Raw genomic sequence first — 18,383 nt, forward strand, 5'->3', positions numbered from 1 at the left:
GCCACCCCGGCTATTACGTCGGCCAGCTCAGGCAGGGCCGTTGATACATAGCAGGGAGCCAGGTATATAATCAACAGGCCCACTTGAACCCCCTGCCCCCACTTCACAAGGAGGGACTCTCCACCATCTATCTGAGGCACAGTGGTCTCCCTCGGACATAGATTCTCCCTTATAATGACCGCTACCCCACCGCCCCTACTCTGGGTCCTTGGCTGATGGAATACCTGGAAACCTGGCGGGCAGATGTCAACGAGGGGCACTCCCCCTTCCGTGCCCAACCAGGTCTCGGTGATACCTGCCAGGTCCGCACCCCCCTCTTGGATAAGATCTTATAAGGCCTTTAAGGCATTTTTCTCCCTCCAACGATACGTAACGTGGTCTTGTGATCCCATCAGGATTGTTTATTATTGTTTGGAAGAATTTGCTATATTTGCTAAATGTTTATAGTGTTACTGCTATTTTGATTATATGTCACACTTAGTCATGTTGAGATTATATAACTTGACTAAATAAATAAATCACAATTTCTGAAAATAATTTGCTCCAAAGTCAGAAAATAGTGTGCCTGTGAATGCATTTCTTAAGTGCCTTTAAGTGTGGTAGCTCATAGCAAACTTGCTTGAACCAATGGAGCCAAGCCTACCTTCCAGAAATGTTGCTGGTGAGTCTCCAAAATCATGCTTCCAAAAACCATAATCCGAACTATAATTGTACATTTGCTATAATTGTATTCTTCTCTTTCTTGTGGACTCAATAACATATCATCTTTGGATGCACTGCTAAAACATTGCTCTGCACCAGATATATTGCACAAGGCAATTTTACCAAGGAAGAACTCCAGTGATTTTAAGAATGAAGACCCTGTATTTGTAGCTTTAAACAAATATAAAAGAAATGTTAAAAACACAGCCATCACAATTTTTACTCCAGAATTCACAAGAACTTTCAAAAATCATTACATCAATATACTGTATATTATTTGAAAAAGTAGGCCTTTGCAATGGCCAACATCAAATATTGACCTTGTAAAAACAGGAATAAAATATATAATTGGAAAGTTCTTTGATAATAAGACTGACATACTTTTTGGCAAAGTAAAGCATATAAAGAAGAGATCTTCTATACTGCAAATCCTCCTGGTGCAACAGTGTCATAGTGCAGAACTTCAGAAAGGAAAACCTACTTCCCTGAAGGCCCTTTCCTTTGCCCCAATAATCCAACTGTTGTATATCAGGTTACAATTATCATTCCCTGCCTTCGTTAGAGAGAATTCTTCATCCCTGCAAGGCATTTCATCCTTTCCATACAGAAAATTAAAAACCTTGACATCCTTGAAACCACTCAGTCTAAGTTTATTACAAATATCCTTATCGTTCCAAAATGCATTTAAAATACTGCACTTCATTTAGAGACAGCTTGTTTCTGTGGATATTAAAGACTGGCATCCAATGTTTAGTTGAGTCATCCTTTTCTTCAGTGGATCCTGCTCCATTGGCTCCCAGTGTCCAGTTTAAGTTCACCCAGCTAAAAAAGGTACATAGGCAAGATTCATTTCCTAAGAAATGAATGAGTTGTGTGCCCATCAGTTTTTCTAATGTCAGAAATATGTGGGACATTGGTTTCAAATCTGTAAAACTGGCCCCTAGTCCTAGAACCTGCGGAGGAGGTTGTCAAATACAACTCTGCCAGTCTGCTTATCTCTCATCTTTCACACTCCTGAAATTCTGCCAGGCCTGCATTTTAGGCAAGCTGAATGCATTGCCTTCTGCTAGTCATTTGGGTTTTTACAAAATATTCCTATTCAGCAAAGCCAATACTTTTGTGGGGAGAGCTCTTAATAGTTCTTGAGCCAAAAAATCCTCTCATTACTCTCTCCACAGGAATACCAAATGACTTTATATATTCTATCCAGAATTGACCAATATTTTAAGATAAAATTTTTATCTTAAATTTTAAGATAAAAAAACCTGACTTCTATTTCTCACTTCTGCTATATGATCAATATTGGTCACATCCTTTAGAATTGCTTCTTCTTAGGCATGAAGATTTGCACTAATTTCCTTATTTTTTAACTTTCCATAGTGAAAAAGCTGAAACAGGAAAAGATATAGTAAAAACAGTGCTTGATGCTGCAGGCATGTCCAACTTCCTTGGTGTTGGGACAAGAAAATGCTCCTAAATGAAGGGGGAAACTCTAGGATTTTCTGTATATTGGTCAATAGATTATAAAAATTCTATCAAAAATAATTTATTTAAAATTAAAAATGATCTTAAACTCATTTTCACATCTGTAGTTATGTAATTTCTTCTAATGAATTTGGGATGACAATCATAATGCAAACTGATTCGACCATCTACCTACCTAAGATCTCATTTGGTTTTATCATTCCTTGTTCAATAAAGGTATTGTAACAGTCTAAAGCAGCTAGAAGCATATCCATCCATTGTACAACAGCTCGCAAACTAAAGCTCCCTTGCAATTCATAGAGGGTTGAATGAGATAAGATTCCAGAGACATTTTCACCCTCACATCCTCCTCCTTCAAATTTCTTTATGAGAAAATAGATTCCTTCTTTCTGAAGAACATCACCCAACCATGAAGATGGAGATGGGTTTCCTGTCAGAGAAGCAAACAGATTAAAGACTCTAGATAAATTTGTTACAATTCAATTCAATGCTTAACAAAAACAAAAACCAAATATATATATATATATATATTATTATAAAAATGGGAGAAAACTATAAAAAACATTTGCATCACTTACCATTGCAGCCATGCCTCCCATGAATCAACAACTGCCTTGCTTCACTGACCCACTTCTGCCACATCCCCCGGCCTGCATTTTGCCATCAGAGGCCTTTCCAGAAGGCCTGATGACAAAATGCAGGACAAGGGATGCCATGTGCATCAATCCAAAGCTCCATTCTCAGCTGCAGAGGCATTTCCTTCAGCTGCAGAAGAAGTGGGTCAGCTGGGCGGGGCTGTTGGTACCGCAGCCATGAGATAAGATCATGGAAAAGACACCCACGAAAATAAGACCTGGTGCCTCTTTTGGAGGCAAAAAATAATAATAAGACTGGGTCTTATTTTCGGGGAAACACGGTAATAAATGAATATTGCTAAGTAAGCAAAGGATTTGATTTTCTTTGGATGATAATACAATTTTTAATAATTATAGAAAACGGTAGTAACATTTTGAGGTTATTGAACCATTCTACCAATGTAAATAAAACTTAAGTAACCTCATGGTACGCAGAACACAATTTTACAACCAGTCCACATGCTTTCAGAATGTATTCACATGAGGAAAGTAAAATTAATTGCTAAACTCCCAAAAGTGACATTTTTCAAAAGGAATTACAACACAGTGCAAAAGTCAGTATATCATGCTAGCAACAGACTATTTACACACTTTGTAATATACATACCTGGCAACAAGGGAACAAATTCAAAGAAAAGTTCCATGACTTTGTGCCGGCACTCTGTTTGGGGTTGTCCACACTGTCTTAAAAGCCACATGACAACATCCTCTAAACAAATAGATCTAGATGGAAATCCCCTGCAGGAATGTATTAAATCAAAGTCTGAAATTACCAAACAGTTGTCTGCTCTGCTTCTGCATTTATATATAAACGTAAGATTTCAAATGTTCTACCAATAAGAGAATCAACAGATTCATATGTGTAAGAACTTTATACTGTAGTCAGATTTTGCCATGTGTTGCATTTTAATCTCCAGTACTAAATATTATACTTAATATTAAAATATTAATTTGTCCTCCTGACTGAAAAATAAATCAATAATTAGTAACTTTGTTTATTCCCCCATGCCATATATCAAATCAAACACTGTTTCATTTTTTATATTTGTGACAGAATTGTACTCTCCTACATGTCCAGTTGCCTTCTGAAAAAGCATATTTAGGACAACCATGACCTGGATGACTGGGAATCTCCATAGACTGGACTTAGAGGTTTATCCAGGTCAATTATTCTGGATGCCCACTTTAGCTGCAAGTAAATTTAGGGAACAAATTCAAAAATTATAGAATGCTGAAATATATTCAGTTAGATTATAATAGTGTTTCCTCAGAAGAAAAATCACTAAAACTAATATCTATGTAATGTTCCATCTGAATTGATAAAGAAATTAATACTAACCGAGGCAATCTCCGATTGCTTTTTTTGTTCAAAGTAGACGCTTTTTGCTTAATGATACGCTTGAGGTGATCAACAGCATCACAGCACTGTTGAACTGTACCTATTTTCAAACGAAGAAAAAATATTGTGACTGCTTCCAAATAATATTTTGAACAGAAATGACCCTTAATTGGTTTTACAATGATAAAATACACATTATTTGAATTACTCTCTAGCTTTGCTGATACTATATAAGGACTATTAAACATTTTTTTTATTCTCTGCCAAGTTGGTAACCTTTAAGGTTTTCTGAGAATAAGAAACAGAACCACAAATAATATCTCTTCCATATGCTTTGTCTGAGAAGGTAATCTGAAATCTGATAGTGAAGACATTTCCTGGTGAAAATTGGATTCAGTCTATGTTTAATCAAAAAAGTTGCAATATCTAGTCCAATTTTTAATAGTTGTAGTTTTCCCCCATTTTGGAGAACAAAAAATCTTGAACATGCCTCACTTAGTTTGACTGTTTATAATAAAAGTATTACATAATAAAAGCTTTAAAAACTTGACTATATACTTAGACCTGGGGCTCAGAATGTGTCAAGGGCTCTGTTTCTTGGTTTTACTATTAGTTGATTAATCATCTCAGCTGATGTTTGTATTTATTTATTTTGAGTATATTTTGACTATTTTAATATGTTGTTTTACAATTATAGAATTGTAATACATAATTTACTAAAATGTAGCACTTAAAAGAACATAATACTGAAGTAATTAATACAAAATATGAACCATACAAAAAGTATTTGAAGTATATTTTTTAAAGCATTCTTCCAAAATTGTCTGTCAATACATTTCTATAATAAAATTTCATAGAAACATTCTAACTGCTCAAAACAGAAACATTTCATTAGAAAACTATTAAAATATATAGGCCTGAAGTTTTTAAAGAATCCTGAAACACCAAATGTAAACCTAATCCAACAAAAGCTGTTAATATCACCTAAAGACTTCTCATCTCCATGTGTCAAGGCCAGACTTTCCAGATATACAACTAATGCTTCAAAAACAAACTGGTCCACCAGAGCATTCTCTTCTCTATGAAACAAAGGGAAAACATATTAAGCTTATTATGTGGGAACTATTTACAGCTAATGCACTGTAAAAAATGGTATTGTTTCAGATGGTTCAAAACTGTTTAGAATACAGGTAAATAATAACAATTTGATCTCTGCCGAAATAAACATGAGTTATTAACTGGATTCTACTAAAAATGAACAAACACCACAGCTATGAAACCCAATGCCAATCATGGCAAACAATCCAGATTTTAATAACTATGAACACAGCAAAACTGTTGCAAAATTTAATAAAGCATTTTGTTTATTTATTTGATTTTGTCCTTTGAATTCAAATATCTTGCACCCAATAACATAACACGTTGTGGCAATGTGTTGTCCTCAGATTTGCAAATACTTAATATCCCACAATACTTTTAATAGTATTTTAAAGTGCATTTGATAGAAACTGCACAAACACTCGTACATCATTGTATTGCTTGATTCAGCTATTAATTTATTCACTGCTCACCTAAACTCTCGGTAAATGTTATTGAAAGCAAGTGCAGCTCCTAGCCGTTTGAAAGCATTAGGATGGAGAGCAAGGCTGTACAGCCTCTTAAAAAGAGATTTTGTGTTCACTGGACTTTTCTCTTGCTGCTGTGGAGTAGTTTGCTTAATGGACCATTTCAAAAATTCATGGACACATTGACCACAAAAGTCTCTCAAAGCGCTGTCTACAGGATCCACTATACCATCCTGAAACAGAGAACAATCTTGATTCACTGTGCTTCAGAGTTCACTTATGCAACACAAAATGAAATGGAAAGTAAATAATTACAAATGACAGCAAAAATTGGCTATTTAACTTTTACAAGTAAGCTGCTCCAAGAGAAATGTTTGGCTTAATAACAGGGAATTTTTTTAAACACAAAAAAGGATTTTCTAGTTGGTTGAAATCAACAATCAATTAATTAACTTCTATAAAAAAACAGAAGTCAACATAAAATAAACACTGCACCATGAGACCATATTTAAATTGCATTATAACTAGCAGAGAAAAGAACCATTAACCTCAAAATTGGAATGTATATAAACCAAATTTTACAGTTTTGGGAAAACAAAAAGGTCTACATAAAGCTTAAGAGTTCCTAACACAGAATTACAATTAAGTATTTCTGGGAAGCTTATTTCCCAATTCAGAACCTGACCACCTAAAAAGCTTTGCCTTTCTCCTTCCCATTAGACATGGAACCTAATGAAGAGTTCCCGATGAAAAACTTAGTGTTCAGACAACTGAGGAACTGAAAACTAATTGAGAAAATCTGAAAAATTAGACTGGTAAATTACAATTTTGACAGAAATATTTATAATTTATCTTAATCAACAATCACTTACCAAAATTGCTTCCAGTAGTGTCACAGTATCTTGACTTTCAAACTTTTTATTGTTTGTGAACCAATGAATTAATTCCATTACTAAAGTGCCATAGAGTTGCCTTGTAACCTAAAAATGAAACATTAGTTTATTCTACATTTTAGATTTATAATTATGCTGTAGAAAGTTTCTCACAAAGTGATTCTAATGTTTGTTGGACCTTTTAAAAAACACATACTCACAACTTGATTTCATATAGTTTGAACTCTTATTATATTTTATTAAATATTAAGTGCTATGTAATGATTTCTATTAGTTCTCTTTTGAACTGATACAGAAATTATTGCTAAGAATAATCCTTGGACTAATTTGGATAATAATCTTCAGTGCTATCCCAATGAATGGATAAAAACTTTAACACATTAGGTACTGAAAAGCAACTCATACATAGGCAATTCTCTGCAATATAATTCTCCTGGGAAAGAACATTTGTCCATGTAAGCAGGAAGAAGACATCCATGAAGCTTATACTGTATCTTCTTCCAATCTATATTCAATCTAATGCTACCAATTCAGATTCGGTTTTCTGTATTCATTGTAGTCAACCAGTTTTGAAAACAACAACAAATGAATAAGTGGATGACACTTGACCGTTGAAACATACAAAATTTTGGCATGTACACTTAAATTCAGAAAACTGACAAACTGAAATGTCTTAAGTGCAGTTACTGATTGTAAATCTATACATACTGCAATAAGTGGAATTGTGATCTTGTACAGGCAATCCCAAAAGAAAAAAACAGATGAATATATAAATGAGATTTTATTAAACTAGAGATCACTATCCCTAGCTCCCATATCAATCAAGCAACATTCTTGTCCCTAAGAGTTTGTAGTAGGAATTCTTATGGTATGCAGAACATAAACTAACTCCAGGGAGCAAATAAGTAGATTCAAAGTTTGGAAAGGATAAGAAGGCATTCACAAATTCATTAAAAATTGTGAACAGTTAAAAAAAAGACTAAGGAGAGATTATTTGCCTAACATGATATTCTCACATTTTCCTAACGTGTATTTTTTTTTCCTTCCTAGAGTTTTTTCCACAAATGCAGGATCTGTTTTTTGGGGGGAAGGGGGAGTTGATCAGCCGAGTGTTGATCCATTGTTTATATCAGGAATTGACTGACCAAACTGGCTCTCATTTTCCTAATACGGGCAGTCTTCAACTTACAATCACAATTGAGCCCAAAACTTGTGTTGTTAAGTGAGATAAATATTTAAGTGATTTTTGCCCCATTTTATGATCTTTCTTGCCATGGTTGTTAAGTGAATCACTGCAGTTAAGTTAGTAAAATGGTTGTTAAGTGAATCTGGTTTCCCCTTGACTTTGCCTGTCAGAAGGTCTCAAAATGTGACCATGACCCCAGGACACTGCAACTGTCATAAATATGAGTCAGTTGCCAACCATCTGAATTTTGATCAAGTGATCATAGGAATGCTGCAATGGTCATAAGTGTGAAAAACAGTCGTAAGTCCCTTTTGTCAGTGCCGTTGTAACTTTGAACAACCACTAAATGAATTGTTGTAAGTCAAGGACTACCTGTATGTAGTAGTCCTTGACTTAGTAGTCCATTATTAAATTAATTCAGAAACACCGAGTTAACCTATATATTGACTGGACTGATGACTGTTTTTTTAGTTTTAAACTATTTTCCTCCTCTTTAGTTTCAATGGCTCCCATGATGTAACAGACAAAAAAGTAAATTTTCCTGTGGGAGGGGCAATAAGACCAAAGATGAAAGCCAAAATTATTGGAAATCCTCTCATAAGGTGTTTTTTTTTTTTAACCTCAAAAACCAATCTCACTATGAAGCAGTAAAATTAAATTTACTTGCCTGGTCCACATCACAAGCAAGTCGAAGCAGTATAGGAAACATATGTTTATACAAATGAAACATTGGTGGGGAATTCTCGTGTCCTTCAGGTATTTGAGAAGCTTTTCCCAGCATGAACATAACAATGCTATGCAACAACTCACAAGCTGCAACCTGAAAAATGTGAGTACTGATCAGCTACTAGATTGGATTGTTCCAAATTAACTTATTCAGCAAGTTTTATTTGATAAAAATAAGATTTAATGTGAAAGAATTTGTTACAACTCTAAATCTTTAATTTTCCTTTAAAACATACAAACAATACATAGACAGGGATTAATATTTCACCAAATAATTAACATCTTTATCCTGCAATTAGAAAGCTGGGGTGAGTAATGCTTACACTGTTGGACATGTGCAGGAGATAATCAGGTTCTACTTTCTATCTGCCCACGGAATTCACTGGAACATTCTGGTTTCTGTCAGCCCAACCTATCCCACAGAGTTGCTGCCGTTAACCGTAAAAATAGGGCAGACCTCTATGTATATCACCATGAAGTCTCTGAGAAAAGGCAGGATATAAATGCAACAGCAATAGCACTTAGACTTATATACCACTTCATAGTGCTTTACAGCACTCTCTAAGTGGTTTACAGAGTCAGCATATTGCTCCAACAATCAATAAGTAAAGAATGCCACTGTGTTCAAAGATCTTCACAGTTTATACTGATAGAATATTTATCTGTATCATTCATATCTGGATTACTTTTAATGAACCATAGCCTCAATCCAGAAAAAAATAGTTCAACAGGAAAAGAATAGAACAAAAAGATTCAGCCTAATACCTTAGTTTGTCTGTCGCTAGCACAAAGAGCCAATTCGGTGACCCGAGGCAAGAATAAATCCAAGTATATTACAGGCTTCATATCAGCAAATGGAACTGCAAAATTCAGGCGCTTCTCTATATCCCAGGATACAAATTTCTTCATTTTTTCCTCTGCAGAAGTAGCTGGTACATTTAGAAAAGAATGTCTGGTTGAAAAATCAAGGACTGGCTTATCTGCAGATTAGTTTACACTTGAGTATGTACGATATACAACTCGAGGCAGCTTTCAAACAGTTAACACAAATCTAAAACCACAATACTAGTAAAATTTAAAACAAGAGAAAAATATAAAAGCTTACAAATAAAATTGCTACCTGTAATTAAATACCGATTTATTTGTCCTCCCAAAGTACCAAGAAGGCGTACAACTCTAGCTCTTACTGCCTCTAAAGACGGATCTTCCTCCTAAACCATAACAACAATACAATGAGAACATGAACAGCTTAGAAGGTTTAAAACCACCCCAAACATGCTATTCTGGTGTAAGATTAGGCAACAGAGACACAAACTGGGAACACCTGCCAGGAGACTATTACAGTAATAAAGGCATAAATAACCAAAGCATGTACCAATGCTGCAACCATTTCCTGTGTCAGAAACCACTGAAACCCACAAATATTCCTGGAACATCTTAAATTTATTTATCAAATTTAGAAAGTTGGCAACAGAAGTGGTTTTATAAAATTGACTTTGGCCTTCAGATAATACATGTATAAAGCGTTTTTCAAAACAAAAATCAGAAAAGTACATTCTCTTCTAATTTTATAAACCTTCAATATTTCATAGACAAGCTCTGTCAGAAAGATCTTTCTTTAATATTGTAAATTTTGAAGCCTTTTAGGAATATGCTATTCTTTGATTTTGGCAGAATGGAATATTTATTGATTCTGGATATTGCAAGATCAAACCAGCAAATATAATTTTATTTGTACGAGATTTTAGCCTATCTGAGGATAAGGTATTCTATAATAAATCCATACATAGTCCTTTACTACTATCAATGAAATCTAACGTGAGACACTGACTGTTTACTGAGAAATTCTAAGCCTTAATATGTAAATTCTATTCAAGGCTTATTTACATAATAAATAAAATTAGCTTTTATTGAAATAATAAAACCACCTATCACTTTTCCAAATGAAAAGCTGGTATTTTAGAAAGGCAGAAAAATTCTTTACCAAATCAAGATTCTTTGATTTTTTGAGATGCTGAATTACTACTTTGTTCATTCCTTTCTGGATGGCTTTGGAAAGTTTCTTCACTTCCCAATTATTCTGAGATTCACCTATTTTAAAGAAAAAAAGTGAACATTTAATATGCAAGAATAAAATAAATCTTGAAAGGTCTGCATTTATGATTTTTTCAAGAAACTAATATAAAACTCAAAGCCCCCCAAATACACTAGAAATGACTGACTACATACACCTTCCACCAATGCTATTATAAACAGCCACTGAGTGGTGCTACAGAAAATCAGAAAGCTGAAATACAGCCCTTTACCCCTCAGACATTGCTCACTCCAAGACTATTCAGTAACACATGAATGATGCTAAAACATCTTCATATTCCTAGATTTACTGCAGTAAATATTTAGGATGTACATTATTTTTACCTGCTGATGCAGAAGTTTTCAAATAACCATCAAGGCAAGGCACAATGTCTTTGTAATAAGGCTGAATAGTGTATCTGGGAATGTGGGCTGACCAGTCCTCCAGTGCATCCAGTGCCACATCAGCCATTGGAGTGTAGCTAAGACCCAATCTAAAAGCATTCTGTAGGTAGTGCATAATGTCAAGACTTAGAAGTTTGGAGATATAAAACATCCATACTGTCCTGAAGTTATCTTTGACTACACAACGGACTATTTTCTTAACTATTGCTACAAATATTTAAAATGTTAAGGTTGCTAAGAGACTTGCTCCTGGAATAAGGTGCGATTAAACCACAGAATCAAATAGATGTGATAAAACTAAAAAATCACATGTAACAGGCATACAAATTTATCATTCACATTTTGGACTTTCTCACTGATTTGCTCACTGTTGTGATAGTAATATAAAGAGGACTGCAGTCCTGCATGCGTACCATTGAAGTATCATGAAAAGATATTTTGTATAAGTGAAATGAAGGAAAGAATACCAACAAAATTACAAAATAAATATTCTGCATTATTCGATCCCACATTAACCCACCTGTAAAGCAGGAATGTATGCTTTGATATCAAGCATAATGATGTCATATGGCAGAGAAAGCACAAAAGTCAGACAGGACGCTAATAATTCATCTTTGTACTGCTTCATTTTTGCGGTTACCTGTGATAAGAATTTTTTTCAATCCAAAAAACATTGATGTTACCTGAACGAATAAATGTAACACATAATTCACTGTACTTCAAAAAAGAACTGTACTTCAAAAAAGTATTCTTTTAAGATAAACCCACAAAAGTGTTCTTTTAACTAAAATCAACACTTCATGCATTTAAAGTTAAGAGAAATTATAAATGAAAAAGTGATAAAGTTAGAATTCTTTGCCTTTTTCATCCCTGCAAATGCTACTAGCACAGTTCAAAGAATAATATAAATAACCTCTTTTCCAAATTTGGAAAATAATGCAAAACAGGAACTCTTCTCTGGATCTTCAGGACATGTTTTCTTACTCTTTGGACTGACACCCTGGCAAAAGACAAAATAGGATTAACTGTATAAAAATCTTATGTTTAACGTTTTAAAAAAACCTTTTGGATAATGTAAAAATATTATGCAATTCCATATATCAAATAAAATATCCTTATATGTCATTTCCTTTGAAGACTGGAAGTTGGAATTGGTTTGGAATACAGTTAATTGCTCTTAGCAATTTTGCTAATTTTTAAATGAATTACCATGGCCTATGATTTCTTTCTGTGCATTACTCAAATACTAATGTTCTTATAAAGCCCTAAGAAAACTTATAGCAAGTATATCAAATGTCCCATTTGCTCATATATACAACACTACCTTCAAGACCCTGAAAAACATATGAGATAAGACTGATGAAGACTGAGTAGGGACTTCAGTGAAAAGCAAGGTCTTCTCAATTTTGACATCTTTTCTATAATGGAGCATTTGTCAATTTCAGCAGGCTTAAAATTTTTTTTTTTTAAAGTTTAAGCTTAAAGTGTTTCATGCTGAGAAACATGTTGTAAGGCACCTGTACTACAAGGCATGCATACAATAGCTACCTCAAGAATTTTAAAAATACTGCTATATATTTAAGCCTGCCACTGAGTAAAAGAATTTTAATATGGCACATTGACACGCACAACTCCTTTTCTGCTGCTTTATGTATTTATGTATTTAACAGGGTTTATAGACAGTTCAAATCACAGCCAACTATGAGCAGTATACAATTGTCCCTGGTTACTTGATATTTAAACAAAATACAATCAACAAGTCAGGGCCAAAAAATCACCATATAAGACCTTGGGAATAGTTGAAATCTATCTCCCAATTAAAACCATTTCCAATACTGTCAGTCTTCATTTAACTGGCTAGTTATCATTTGGTAACATGATGGTAATAAACAGTAAAAAATAATTAATTTTCTGACCAATGCCTACCTTTACAACCAAATTTCATGTGCCTGACAACAAAAGCCTTCAGCATGAAATTGATTAAGGTTTGGTCAATTTAAAGCAGCAGCTAATCAACTAATTATTGAACTTATTAGTTTGAGGTCAGCACTTTGTAAGGAAGCGTTCCGCTATGGAGAAAAGCAGTTCAGGAAGAACCTTGTTGTTCACTTAGCAATTTTTTTGCTCAACGACCAAGTCGTTGGAATGAAATGTTGTCACTAAACAAGGAAGGGGTTTAATGCTGTTTTAATTTTATTGCTTTGGTATGTAATAAACTTCTTCAGAAAATGAAAATAACAGAAGATGATTGTAAATAACTATTTATTTGTACCCCAGCTTTATTATTTTTATAAATAGCTTAAGGCAGAGGACATATCCAATACCTTCCTCCTCTTATTTTCCCCTGGATTATAAAAATCCAAATGATACAAATATTTGCAAAACCCCAATTGACAGATTATGCATCAATCATCAGAATTGCTCCTAATCTCCATCGGCCTGAACCATGACTAACTCCTGTGCCTGAAATGTTTATAATTCATTTCAAACTTGTGATTAATGTCAAATCCTGATTAGAAAATAACAAATATACTTAATGTGATAAAGAAATAATATGAACCATATATAGGTTCAGTGGGAGAAGAGAAAAGGGGGTAGAAAAACAGCTCAATCCTACTTTTCTCTTATAAAAATGAAGTAATCACAATTATATTTAAAATATGAAGGTGTGAACAGACCAATGCAACTTCAGGGATTCCTTAAACCCACTCCCCTAAAAAAAATAATCCCGCAATGGCTTACTTACCACAAAATATTTAGTCTTCTTTGCAATTTTCATCGCAATAGACAGCAGCTTATAAAATCCACTAATAAAAGGTAAATGCGTTGCCTGTATAATCAGCTCATAACCAAATGAATAAATCCATGGTTCAAAATATTTAATATGCTTGTCTGGAAGGATCTCTCTGTATAAGTTTGGAAACAGGACCAAAAACAAATAGACAAGAAAGTGATGAGCAATCTGACCAATGATCAGTTAAAACAATTCTCAATAACCCCCCACCTAGGAGGCCCCAATCAACCAAAGAGTCAAACACAACTATTTCAACTATTTTAAAAAATCCTAAATAAGTACATTTGTGATGCTTTGCCAGGATATGGCTTTTTAGTTAAGAATGATAAAAACACAGTATATTAAATGATGCATCTTGCACAATATGCTAGTTTTTTTAGTCCTATTATACCTGCAAAATTCCACTAAGTTAATGAAGGCTGCATAGTCTTTAGGCTTAGATGGCTGAAGGTTTGCAGCTGGATCAGAGGTAGGAATTGTCAGATGGGCATCACCTTCACTTCCATCCTGAGAAAAGAGTATCAGAAGCAGTTTTGGAAGTGATTTTCAAGTTTGCCATAAAATCTATTTTCAAGTTCTTGCAAACTTCTCAAATAAGAACAAAAATCCAATAACAGACCTTGAAAACAATAATATGGAAAAAAGACTGAATAACTGTATATTAATTTTTTTTAAAGTAAATCCTACCTTTTCTTCATTAATGTTCTGTTTCTGAACCGTAAGGTCCAGTTTATCAATTATTTTTATGATAGATTTTATGAGTTCATCATATAACAGACGATTTAGAGACTGTAGTGGTGAATTTTCAGTTAGACAGGCTTCATCTGCCAACAGGATATCCTTTAATAGGGAAGGAAATAAAGAAAACTGCAATTGCACACTATATTTGGTTTTCGCTAATTTATTACAAAATGCAAAGATTAAAATAAATGATACATATATAATCCCAAACATAGGAGTTCTACAGCTCTGTTTTGATCAATGTATTTATGGCATTGTATTTCAATGTTTGTTTACCACAAGACTGCCTATATTGCATATACAAAAGTACTGGAGAGGCCATTTGTGTTCATGCCCAGCTAGTGTGATCTTAACATCTATATGAGACTTCAGATATATTGAGCTGGACATGAGGAAGAAGACTTTGAACAACTATAATCTTTTATAAGATGAAGGTTGAAAGAATGAAAGTGTGCGCCAGGAGACAAAAACTATACGTTTTTTTCAAAAGAAATTGTATCACAAAGTGTAACAATGTATTAATTATTAATTAACCTTAAAAGATTTTCTTTACCTTCATTGTATCGCAGCTAAGTAAGGTTCTAAAGAGAACCAGGTAATCTTTGTATGTAGGCACTTTCCATTTCCCAGTCCTTACTTCTCCAGATGAATTTGATTCTTCTGATTTGGAAACATTTTTCCCAAAAAAATCCTGAAAGACATTGCAATGTTGAAGTAACCCTAAGTAAAATTATGTAGTTTTCCATACTTAATCTTAGACTCCATGACAATAAAGCAGGAACATTTTGCCAAGACATATTGAAATATTCTTTGAAATGCATTCATCTCAGGAACAAATAACTGGTACAGTATAAATTAACTGAAAAGAGCTGAATGGTTCTTAATACATCTGCTAGGGTCCCTATTTATGTTTCTTGCAATAGAAATCAAGAGGGTTGCATTAACATATAGGCAAATGAAAGTTATAAATTGATACAAATAGTCTTTGAGTTATGATCATTTGTTCAGTGGTACTTGTGTCTGGTCCCCAAAGTTATGGCCACTGCAACAACTCCATGGTCACATGATCAACATTTGGGGATTTGCAGCCTGCCCGTACTTACAACTATAGGGGTGCTTCAACTCCCCAATTCACCTATCTCCAGCTCCTTCTTTGCCTCTTTGGCCACCCTGTACAGTGGCACTCCTCGGTGGCAGTACTGGGCTGAACTCTACTAAAAAATTAGGGGGGGTCTCTTCTGAGCCTTTTGCCCACCCTTTATCCAACTGTGGACTATGCTGTCTCTTATCAGACTATTCCTAGGCAACATCTCTGGAACCAACCTCCCAAAGTCATTCCTGCATATCAGTACACTACATTCTAAAATTTCTAGTAAGGGAGAACATTTTTGCAATTCATAATTTTGCAGGGCCCCTAAATTGCAAATAAGTACTTTTCCAATTCTGTAAATACACATTTAATTCCACAAAACCCCAATAAACTTACCATTGAAAAAACCAGTGGTTTTGAACAGATTCTGATTAAACCCTGATGCACTGAAAATGAAGAGAGTTTGTTTTAATTTAGTATTTCAATAAGCTGGACTCAAGTAATACTGCTAATGTCCTAATGCAACAAATATTCTATGTTCCCATTACAGAGGGGAGACAGATATTGCAATGATCAATCTGCTGTACTTCTCTGAAGCCTAAATATGAACCCAATTTTATGGCAGACTTTTGCAACAGATAGTCTTTGGCTTATGACCACAATTGGGACCTGAATATCAATGGCTAAGCAATGTGGTCATTAAGTAAATGCAAGCCAGTTGCCAAGTGCTCAGATTGCAATCATATGATCATGGGAGTGGTGCAAGAACTGTAACTTCAAGGATGCAATGCAAGCCATTTTGTCAAGGCTATAGTAATGTTGAGCTATTGTTAAACAAATGGACATAAGTTGAGGACTACGTATACTCAAAATAACATTTTACAATGTCAACTTTGCACTAGTCACTGAACTCAAAGAAAATGAAGTAAACTTCTAAAAACTCTGCTTCTCTTTTTCACATTGACAATGATGAATCTTAAAATGGTATCTTAAAATGGTCCAGTTGTTCTGAACAAGATTTACAGCATCCTTTATCGTGTTGAACTAGCCATTATCACTGTAAGTTCTAAGCCCTTTTGCATGTCAACACATGGAACGTATTTCCTTGACTTGTCAGACTATCAACTTCATTATTTGTTCCCTTCCCACTAATCAACTGCTAATTTCTGACTGTATCAATCACCCTAATTGTAGACAAGAAACGTTCCCCCTTCTTATTTCCAGATTGTAAGAAAATAAAATGTTAAAAAAGCGTTTTCTGACCCAGAATCTTGCTGGTAATAAATCTTTGTCTACCTCCTATCCAGAACCCAGTCTAAGCAAAACTAAACTAGGATGGAAATATGGAACCTCTTATCTTCTAGCACTTAAAAATAGGGAAAATGTCTGAGTCAAAAGAAAACTATGACAAGTAGCACTAGAAACTGGAATTAGTACAAAACTCTAAGCCAAGATTTTAAAATGTTTGCTGCATAAGCCATAATGTTCACATATAATGCTTAGTTTACTCAATGTTCATTTATTTGGTTAAGCCCAAATCAAACTTCATTATAGTATAGGGAGCCCTTTTGTTACAAGAATGAGGAAAAGCAAAAATAAGTGAAAACTAATAATTAAATCATGACTGACAGGGAGGAATTTAAAAAAATAATTGAAAGGCAACAAAGTAGCATCTTCCAAAATGGTGGAGAGCATGATGGGAGTTTGGGAAAACTGTTTCAGAAATTAAAATCCAAATTGAAGGGTTGTACTAGAATAGGAGTAGGCAACCTCGACTCTTTTATGACTCATGGACTTCAACTCCCAGAATTCCTGAGTCAGCTATGCTGACTCAGGAATTCTGGGAGTTGAAGTCCATGAATCATAAAAGAGCCGAGGTTGCCTACCCCTGTACTAGAAGATGCAAAACTTTAATGTAACAGTATATTCTAATTGCTGCAAAAGTTAAATAGTAATTATCAGGAAATGCCTAAGCTTACTATTACTACTGCTTCTTTAAATTTGTAATGCTATTCAAACCTAAATTCATACTGAAGTCAAAGGAACTATATACATTTGTACACTACAGGATACTCACCGACAGTGCTCATAAAACTCCACAATACAGGGCCTTTTGCTGCCAAAGCTAAAAATACTTTCACAATAGACCTACAACATACTGTTTGCATCTTGGTACTATATTGTGGGAAGCTATCTATTTGTACTATTATAAGACGTTCAAGAACTGGAGTGTATATCTCAGGAATCTAGAAGAAAAACAAGAGGAGATGTTAGAAAAAAGCAGTTGCCTTTGTTCTCAAATCTGTTGTATTTTTCAACCCAAAAAAATTATATCAGCATGTTCATCAATGGAGGTCCAGATATTTCCTGAACATACACATAGCCTCACAAATTAGGTTTAAACGGCTTACTTACAGCATCCAAGTGGAATATAACACTTGCAATGGATTGAAGGAAGCTTGGTAGTTGATATACATGGTCATCAATTGTTTCTGCCTCAGTTAGATACATCTGCTTACAGCGCTGAAGGAGTTCGACATACATGAAATCTACATCCTTTGGTCTGATAACTTTACAAGGCTTTAAGTGGAGAAAAATACAAAAATTATTATGTAGGGTTAAGGTTAGGAATATGCAAAACTCATCAATTAGGGAATGGACAATTCTGGACTGTTTTACTCCTCTTATGGACCATGTCAAAATTTCTTTAGAAATTACTAAGTTATTTATTAATGTATATCGTCCAAAA

General features: G+C 34.3%; 1 protein-coding gene across 1 annotated transcript in view; it reads right to left on the bottom strand.

The window, feature by feature from the left end:
• LOC107299491 (DNA-dependent protein kinase catalytic subunit-like) overlaps nucleotides 1-18,383 on the bottom strand; it is a gene marked incomplete at both ends in the record, with an annotated part of 30,406 nt that overhangs the window by 3,678 nt on the left and 8,345 nt on the right. Inside the window, 21 exons of the mRNA XM_015828846.1 lie at nucleotides 644-873; nucleotides 2,363-2,617; nucleotides 3,430-3,560; nucleotides 4,162-4,261; nucleotides 5,146-5,240; nucleotides 5,733-5,959; nucleotides 6,599-6,706; nucleotides 8,473-8,625; nucleotides 9,297-9,460; nucleotides 9,652-9,742; nucleotides 10,516-10,622; nucleotides 10,950-11,109; nucleotides 11,530-11,649; nucleotides 11,923-12,009; nucleotides 13,756-13,915; nucleotides 14,195-14,310; nucleotides 14,491-14,643; nucleotides 15,098-15,235; nucleotides 16,043-16,080; nucleotides 17,712-17,880; nucleotides 18,050-18,214. Of these exons, the coding sequence (XP_015684332.1) occupies nucleotides 644-873; nucleotides 2,363-2,617; nucleotides 3,430-3,560; nucleotides 4,162-4,261; nucleotides 5,146-5,240; nucleotides 5,733-5,959; nucleotides 6,599-6,706; nucleotides 8,473-8,625; nucleotides 9,297-9,460; nucleotides 9,652-9,742; nucleotides 10,516-10,622; nucleotides 10,950-11,109; nucleotides 11,530-11,649; nucleotides 11,923-12,009; nucleotides 13,756-13,915; nucleotides 14,195-14,310; nucleotides 14,491-14,643; nucleotides 15,098-15,235; nucleotides 16,043-16,080; nucleotides 17,712-17,880; nucleotides 18,050-18,214 (2,967 nt within the window). The remainder of the gene's footprint in view (nucleotides 1-643; nucleotides 874-2,362; nucleotides 2,618-3,429; nucleotides 3,561-4,161; nucleotides 4,262-5,145; nucleotides 5,241-5,732; nucleotides 5,960-6,598; nucleotides 6,707-8,472; nucleotides 8,626-9,296; nucleotides 9,461-9,651; nucleotides 9,743-10,515; nucleotides 10,623-10,949; nucleotides 11,110-11,529; nucleotides 11,650-11,922; nucleotides 12,010-13,755; nucleotides 13,916-14,194; nucleotides 14,311-14,490; nucleotides 14,644-15,097; nucleotides 15,236-16,042; nucleotides 16,081-17,711; nucleotides 17,881-18,049; nucleotides 18,215-18,383) is intronic.

Source organism: Protobothrops mucrosquamatus, unplaced genomic scaffold (assembly GCF_001527695.2).
Source record: "Protobothrops mucrosquamatus isolate PMUCROS unplaced genomic scaffold, P.Mucros_1.0 scaffold5014, whole genome shotgun sequence".
Classification (NCBI taxonomy): domain Eukaryota; kingdom Metazoa; phylum Chordata; class Lepidosauria; order Squamata; family Viperidae; genus Protobothrops; species Protobothrops mucrosquamatus.